The following is an 8,530-nucleotide window of genomic DNA, read 5'->3' on the forward strand; positions in this document are numbered from 1 at the left end:
AGGACAATTATCCCCTCTGACGGCTCTCAAACTGTTATCCCCAGCCTGAACTCTGACCTCATATCACCAACTGCCGATCCAATATTGCCAGTTGGGTGACTGGTAAGTATCTCAAACCTGACATGTCCAAAACGGAATTCTTAATTCCCTACCCTGCTCTCCACTCCACTTTCCCCAGCCAAGTAAATGGTACCAGTGGCATCACCCTTTACCCTACAGCTTGAACCAAAACCTTGGGATCATCCTTGACCCTCTCCTTCCCCCACATCCAATCTAACAGCAAGTCTGGACTGTTCTATCTTTAAAATAAATGAGAAATCCTGCGTTTCTCTCCACGTTCCACTGCTTCCCCCATAGTCTCTCACCATCTCTTGCCTAGCCTATCACATGGCAACCTATACATTCTGCCTGCTGCCACTCTTGCCCTTCTACCATCTGTTCACAGCAGAACAGCCAGGGTGATCTTTTTAGAACATAAACTGAATAATGGCACTTCCCTGCCTGAAATCCTCCAAGAGCTTTCCTTCACAGAATAAAATCCAACTCCTTGCACAAGGCTCCAGTGCTCTGGCCCCTCCCTCTCTTCGGCCTCTTCTCCTTTCTGTCCGCTCCAGAAACTGGCCCCCTGGCTCTTCCTCAATCACACCAAGATCACTCCTGCTCCAGGAATTTGGTACTTGCTGTCTCTCCACCAGAAATGCTCTTCCTTCGGTCTTCACATGCTCAGCTCCCTCACATTACACAGGTCTCAGATGTTCCCTCCCCAGAGAGGCCTTTCCAGCCCCCCCCATCTCAAATAATGTGCTCACCCCTCTGTCACTCTCCATCCCAACAGTCTACTTTATTCTCCCTCATGACTTAATCACTACGTGAAATTATATTATTTGTTCATTTGTTTATTGTCTATCTTCTCTGCTAGAAAGGGAGCTACATGAGCTTAGAATAGTGCCTGGCACAGAGAAGGTGCTTAATAAATATCTGTTAATGAATATTACTTTTACAATAAAAATTAAACTACTTTAAAAAAATTTAACTGCTTGTACAATTGCCACATTGTGAATAAACTATACCTATGGAGAAAGACTAGAAGAGAATAGGTAAAAAGATGGAAGCAGTTGCAATGGGAAAATTTTTATTTACACCATCCTATTTTAATGTTTTATATCATCGCTTTATAATTTTAAAAAATACCTTTTCTGTATTGAAAAATAAATGAAAGATAAGTGAGGATCCATCAGTGCCAGAGGGTCATCACTCTAAACATTAGTTGCGAAAAAGGGAAAAGCAGCCCTGACACCTGGGAGCTGGCCTGGACTACCACCTAGGCCTCCAAGTTGCTAGCAGCCAGCCGGGTACTCAAACCTAGGCCTCGGTGCTGAACAGCAACAGCAACATCAGACAAGGCCACTCTGTGACCATGAAGGATTAGGACAAAAATAAAACCACTCTTGTAATGATTATTGTAATCATGACAATAATGTAATGCGGAGTATCACAGATATCACTCTGCAATGATATCTCAACACAAACAAAACACGAACATTGTCCAAATCACAAAATACCAAACACCCGCCTCTCCTGGCTAATAAGTGACTGTTGCTTCTTTACCAGTTTCAGCTTTGGCCCCACTTTAGTCCATTCTCCCTCTAGGTAAGATTTATTAAAATAGTGAATCATAGAAGAGCCCATTTGCAGACAGCACCCAACCCAGAGCAAAGCTCTGATCCTTGAAGACTCCAAAATCACCAACACCAGCCCAAATCCGGTAGTAAGTCTTTCCAACACCGTCTTCCTGAGATGCCCCACAGTTCCCTATGGTGTGCACCCTTCCTCACCGCAACAAGCAATAAGCCTAACTTGTTCAGCTATTGGTATGTTCCTGGTGGTATTTGGCTGGTGGGCACTGACACTTGTCATGACATCAGTTGCCACTACAGGCCATTACATGCAGAAGTCATAGGAGCCTGGCTAGAAAACCAACCCCAGGATATAATATCAGTGCTGGTTCTCTGAATACATTCCCTGACATCAGCTGATTTTCTTGTCGTCTGCCTCTTTCTCCTAAAAGGTGAGTGGGGCGGGGGGCGGGGGGGGGGAAGCCAAGAAAATTAAATGTCCTGGTGAATAACGTTACAATTAATCAAGGATACCCTGCACAGCTTCCCTTCCCCCCACCATTTCCGAAAGTACCCTGAGCACAAGGTTAGAGTGGGGCTGGATGACTGACTCATGGGCAGAGTCTAAGGCAACACTACTCAAGTACTTTAAGCCACATGTTCAAGCCCAATAAATTAGCCCAGGCTTAAAGAATTTTAATAAGCTTGGAAAATGCTACCTAGAGCTTATGCACAAGCTTACTGTACCAATGGGATTCCCTGCCACCAGCCACAGAGTGCTAAGCCCCTGACAAGAGCCATTGAGCATGTGGGGCAGCAGGGACAAGGAGTCAGCTTGGTCCACGTTTCCTCAGGAGCTGGAGACACAGCAGAAGGCTGGTAGCCAGATGGATGGAGACCAGAATAGGGCATGCAGCACAGTGGAGCCAACGGCATTTACTAGGAAAACATGTCAAGGTTTCTTTGGTGGAAATCTGGTCCTCACACACCCTTCCAGAAACGAGCAAACACTGTAATCAATGTCTGCATTTATCAAATGCTTGTTTGTACCCAGAACTGTGTTATGTACAACAGACAGTTACTTAAGCCAACAGGATCTCTGCCTTCTAGATGCTGACACCTGATATAAATAAAAACAATAAATCTGTCCAGAGGATTATCAAACTAACTGAACAATCATGGAATAGTCTAAAGCACTGACCTTATATAAATGCAATGGAGTAAGAACTGATGGGAGATGACTCTCTAAACAGGGTGGGGCCCTAATGGAACAGTTCCCCTGTTAAGGCTGAATATCCAAGGCAGGGACCAGCTTTTAAGAAAAGCTTCAGGACTTCCCTGGTGGCGCAGTGGTTAAGAATCCGCCTGCCAATGCAGGGGACACGGGTTCGAGCCCTGGTCCGGAAAGATCCCATAGGCCGCGGAGTAACTAAGCCCGTGCGCCACAGCTACTGAGCCTGCGCTCTAGAGCCTGCGAGCCACAACTACTTAAGCCCACGTGCCTAGAGCCCATGCTCTACAACAAGAGAAGCCACTGCAATGAGAAGCCCGCACACCGCAACGAAGAGTAGCCCCCGCTCACCACAACTAGAGAAAGCCCACGCGCAGCAACGAAGACCCAACACAGCCATAAATAAATAAATAAATAAATAAATTTATTAAAAAGAAAAAAGAAAGAAAGAAAAGCTTCAAGGGCTGGCTATTGGGCTTGGAGAAAATGAGTCAATCTGAGAAGAGGGTGCAGCTTGGGAGATGATTTAGAGACAGAAATGCAACTATAAGGAGAAAGAAAACTTGACAACCATCCAAGAAAAAATAGGGGAAATCAGTCAAGCAGGTGTATGTTTCTCAACCGTCTCTACTCATGTCCCCTTCTGATCAGTATAAAAAGCTCACACTCTCTGTTAATGTTATTCAAAATTTGAAGGGAAATTAAATATCCTAACCAACACCAAATCAGAGCAACAGTGGTTTCAGAATATGATTTTCCAAATCACACAAATCACCCTCTTCCCCTAGAGCTGAGAATCACCCAGCTGGGTGGTAGCAACTGTCAACAAGGAAGGAGTAACTATCACTGAATTCTTAAGGAAGAAAGGATTCGGATCTTGGATCCACAGGGCACCAGACAACCAGTAGTATTAGAAAGAGTTACAGTCTAAGGTGACAAAAATAGACCATGGCACAAGCAGGAATATGTAATAATTACCTGATTAAAATTTTTGAAAGAGAACTCTTTGTAGATGGCATCTCTCTCACTTAATTCCGACCATCCTGCTGCTTTAAGGTCAAGTATAACTCGGTTCCTCTCCTCTGCTGTCAACCAGTGAGCATCTGCTGACTATGAAAAGAACACATTTAATACCTGAAATGTAGAGGTTTGGTTAAATTCAAATAAATTTACTGCTCTTTACCTTATGTAGAGATGTGGAAAAAAGTCTTAAGGGCAACAACTTCTAACCATCTTTGATTCCTTTGTTCTCAAAATACAAAATTCTCAAAAAACAGACAAAAACAAGGCTAGCTCTGTACAGAATAAGCTGTCTCCATTGTATGTGGGTTTATCACCCCTTACATATGCCTCAAACTGTACAATTCAGCTTCTCTGGTTTATTACAGACACAGCTGAGATCAACCATTTGTCCATCTTACCAAAGATCATCACCAATGGCCAGCACTCCAGGACTTGGGAAACTGCGGCCAACACACCCACCCAAGGAAACCCTGCAAGTCCATCGGCAGAACCAGGATTGGAACCCAGGGCTCTAAACTCCTGGTCTGCTGCTCTTTGGATGGTCCCACAGCACCTTAGTAGCCTTCAGTCCTTACTCACATGAGTCTCAACTATCTGGGTTCACCATCCCCTTTCAATTGTAATGAAAACCAACCCTCAAAGAGGAAAAAACAAATGCACATTTACAGGGGATTTTGTATAATAACTTCTGGGTGTCCACAGACCCTCTGGACTACAGGTAAAAAGCCCCTGCTTTAGTGGAGTGAGTTTTCTCAGAAACACTGGTAAGACAAACTCCCTCAACTGTCTGGCCAGAGCACTGCCCAGTCGGAAGCACTTGTGCGCAACTGTCCACCTTGTTCCTACTCATCCTGGTGATGATATTCCCAAATCCGGAATTCTATTGGTTAACAGGCCCACACTTTCCATGCTATTTGTTTTTTAACTGAAAGAACTCTAAGCAGCATGTCAGACAGAAGATAAGGACACTCCAGGAGAAGTCAGAAGAGCTATGCTCTCGCTCTGGCATAAGTGCCTACCAGTACCTCCTGCCTTGCCTATATGCAGGGTTACTATCGTCTCAGATGAGGGAGGGACTGGCACCCAGAAAGACTGAACTAATGTGAGGGCTCCTTATCAAAGGGCAACCGGGGGCTGAGCTGTATCCTCTGCCATGAAACTTCAACTCATTCCCACTTCAGAAATCCTACAACCCTTTATCACGGACATCAATGTAATTAAGAAGGCAAAGTAAGTAACCTTAAAGACAACTTATTCTACAAGGAGGACAAAAGGATGCTAATGAGCCAATTTTCTGGTTTCTCTTCCTTGCTAGGCCAGCTACCCTCCCCTACAACTAACAAAAGAGAAAGTGAGAATACCTCTTAATTAAAGAAAAACGTTTAAAAGCTTGTTATCAAAAACCATTTACTATTAAGAACCAATGTATCGATTAGCTTTACAATGACAGCTCTGAACAATTTCACATAAAGACCTGCTACAGGAAATAAGCTAACATTTTTATTAAATAAATATTTTAACTCAACTCAAACTATTTTGGAATCACTGAGTAGCTGCAAAGAAAACTATGAACCATGTTGTGGGCAATGCCGCAGTCACCCGGCGTCTGCGGAGCACACGCTGAGCTGTTTTCCTCCGCCCTCTCCACCATCCACATCCCCAGTGAGGTCAATGTGTGCTCACCACAGATGTCTGCCTAGGAACAGGGACCGTGTTCAGGACTGTGAAATGGAGGCACTTCACCTACATAACACAAATGGTCCCCTTGGGGACATACCCTCTGCAGAACCCTTTGTGGTGGACTTTTTTTTTTTCCTGTGGGAGGTGTGGGGAGAGACAGGGGAAAGCATAGGATTTGGAGAGCAACCTTGATTCGAAGCCTAGCTTTGTTACTTTCAGCTGTGGGTGCTGAATTAATCACTTAGCCTCTCACTGAGTAGCAGCGTTCTACAGTGGGGATGTTACAATATCCACCTGCCCAGATTTTTTTAAAGGCTTAAAGAGATCTTAAGTGTGAAGGCACCCAGCAGGGAGCCTGGCACGTGGCAGCCACTCCAATCGCGGCTGCTCATTCATCCCTACCCAAACCCCATAATTTTACTTGATCACCAGCTCCCTAGACACAGGTATGCCTTGGGACACGCCTAGGTGACAGTAAGCACTCATCTTGCGTTCTCACCGTAAACTGCCAAATGGGCTCTGGCAAGCAATCTAAGAAAATGAAATGGTGAGTTTAATGCAGTATTTTCCCACTAGGTGGTGCTGCAAGTTAAAAATTTCCCTCGAGTTAACTTACCCCCCAATATGTTAACTTCTAAAGCGGGGAAACGGACAGGACGCCCCTCGGAAGAGGAAAGAATCAATGTGCAACCAAAAAAATAATTTATTGGTAATTCCTCAAAAAAATTAACACCAAGGCAAATGAGTCAATTCAATATTCAGTGCCCCGTTCACAGCAAGCGAGCCGAGACGGAGACGGTGCCTGCTCTCACCGAGCGCACAATCTAGAGGACCCAACGCCACCTTAATCACATAAAGAGTCCCTAACCGTGAAATATTTTCACAACTACTTTTCGTATTCACTTTTTTTTTTTAACGAAAGTCGTCCTGGTTTGTTTTCCGGTTGGCAATTTCGTAGGCTCCGACGAAATTCTAGGCCAAGGGAAAACTGTCAGATGCTGCGGCCACCCTTGTCTCAGACCAGCGCGTCGGGCAGGTGCCAGGTGCCCAAACGTGGCTACCCAAGGTCCGAGCCCGAAGGCCCGGCCCACTTCGGGGCCTGCCCCGGTCCCTCCGCCCCTCGGCCGGCACGCCGGGGCCTCGCCCTCCTCCCGCACCGCGAGCCCTCGGCACTCACCATGGCCGCGAGGCTCTGGCTCCTGCCCCGCAGCGCCGCGAACCAACGCCGCGTCGCCCCTCGCGCCCCCAGCGCCGCAGCCATAATCTCTGGCCGAGGGCTGCCCGGCGCGCTGCCTGCCCGCCCCTGCCCGGAGTCAGGGGCCGAGCGGGCAGCTCCCAGCCACGGCCCAGGACTTCCCGCACAACCCGGCCCCGCGCCGCGCAGGCCCAGACGCGGACCTGCCCCGGAAGGCCCCCAGCTGCTTCAATGGCCGGCGACGCTGCTGGAATCTAGGCGGACGCGCGGCAGGCCCCCGGCAGGCCTCCGCAGGCCCAGATGCTGTCAGCCCCGGCTCTGCGGCCCATCCCCGTCATCCCCGCCCGATGCCGGGTTTCCCGCCTGTGCGAGAGCGGTAGGCGGCCTGGCGAGGCGATGAGGATGGACCTCCGCTTCGCTCTCCGGTGTCCGGGCCTCGGGTTGTCGCCGACCGTCTGACCGCGCTGGGCTCCCTTCTGGGCGGTGGGGCGAACAGTCTGCGCAGGCAGGGGCAGGAACAGATGAGCTGCAGAGGGGCGGGGGGTGATTGGGGACCACTCCCCTCTGCTCGCGGTTGAGTGAACCATAGTGATCCACATAAGGGCCTTATAAGGCAGGGAGCCGCCGGTTGGAAAGTGAGCTCTGCTCTGTTATTTGCCCTGGGCAAACTGGCTCTTCTGTCTTTGCCTAGATAAGATAATTTGGAAAATCTAGCTCATAGTGCTCCCTAAAAGGTAGCACACGCACGGTACACAGTTAGGCACCTCGGAGATACATGTGGACAGATTTAGATAAATTTTTTTTTATATATTTATTTTTCGACAAAAGTAGTATTCTTTCTTTTTTATATTTGTATTAGTATTTTATTCTCTTATCATCATTCCTCCTTTTTTTGCCTTTTTTTCTTTTTGAGGTGTAATTCACATACCATAAAATTCACCCTTTAAAGTGTACAATTCAGTGGTTTTTAGTATATTCACTTGTATCTTTTTTTACTAAATAGTTTAAGCAAATTAATAATATAAGCAGTTTTGCAGAAGACATAGCAATACACTCAAGAATATTTTTTTAAAACGAGTCCATTTAAGTTCAACTTAGCAGTTGCTAGCATTTGGTTTTATTTCTCATGTGGACTTGGAAAAAATAAAACCTTTTTACCCAAAAGTCTAAAATTCAGACTTATGGCCCAACCCATCTTCTTCGCTTTTTGCCCACTTGATGAAAACTCAGCAATCTTGCTGTAGACCTTCATCAGATGTCACTGGTCTCAAGGCATTTATCTAAGACATTCTAGTTTCCTTTGCCTGATGCCTTAGGTGGACAGAGACAAGGGTTGGAATTAGAAATTGTATTTCCAATATTTACTTTGGGTTTTTAGGATCATGAAAAATGCTATAGAAACTTGCTCATTAAAGTGAGAACTGAGAAATGAACTGGTAGTTGTGAGGTAACAAGTTGGAGACCCCTCATCATTTTCAGTAGTTTGCTTTCATCATTCTCCTTCCCTAACACCACTGTACGAGACTGTGGCATGTCAGCTCCAGTCATGAAAGCAGCAGCAGGATGCTAGTTAGGGCCCAGGGGAAGTGATGCCCACCAGTAGGGGCTGTGAATGCCCTGCCCTCACATGTAGGTCTCTCAGCAGGATTTAAGTCCCTTAGCAAAGATTTACTGGCCACATCCTCTGTAATGGACACTGTTGAGAAAAGCAGTCTCCTGCTCACAGTCTTTCACATAAAAATAGGCCTTGGACCTGGAACACTTCCTTACCAAAAAAGAGCCCAC

At 46.5% G+C, this 8,530-nt stretch overlaps 1 protein-coding gene across 1 annotated transcript in view; it reads right to left on the minus strand.

Annotated features, from left to right (window-relative positions):
- Positions 1 to 6,942, minus strand: part of PCBD2 (pterin-4 alpha-carbinolamine dehydratase 2) — a 48,085-nt gene extending 41,143 nt beyond the window's left edge. Inside the window, exons 1-2 of the mRNA XM_082454826.1 lie at positions 6,728 to 6,942; positions 3,826 to 3,957 (exon numbers count right to left, since the gene is read on the minus strand). Of these exons, the coding sequence (XP_082310952.1) occupies positions 3,826 to 3,957; positions 6,728 to 6,811 (216 nt within the window). The 5' untranslated portion in view covers positions 6,812 to 6,942. The remainder of the gene's footprint in view (positions 1 to 3,825; positions 3,958 to 6,727) is intronic.
- Between the last annotated feature and the right edge of the window lie 1,588 nt (positions 6,943 to 8,530).

Source organism: Balaenoptera physalus (genome assembly GCF_965194825.1).
Source record: "Balaenoptera physalus genome assembly, chromosome: 3".
NCBI lineage: Eukaryota > Metazoa > Chordata > Mammalia > Artiodactyla > Balaenopteridae > Balaenoptera > Balaenoptera physalus.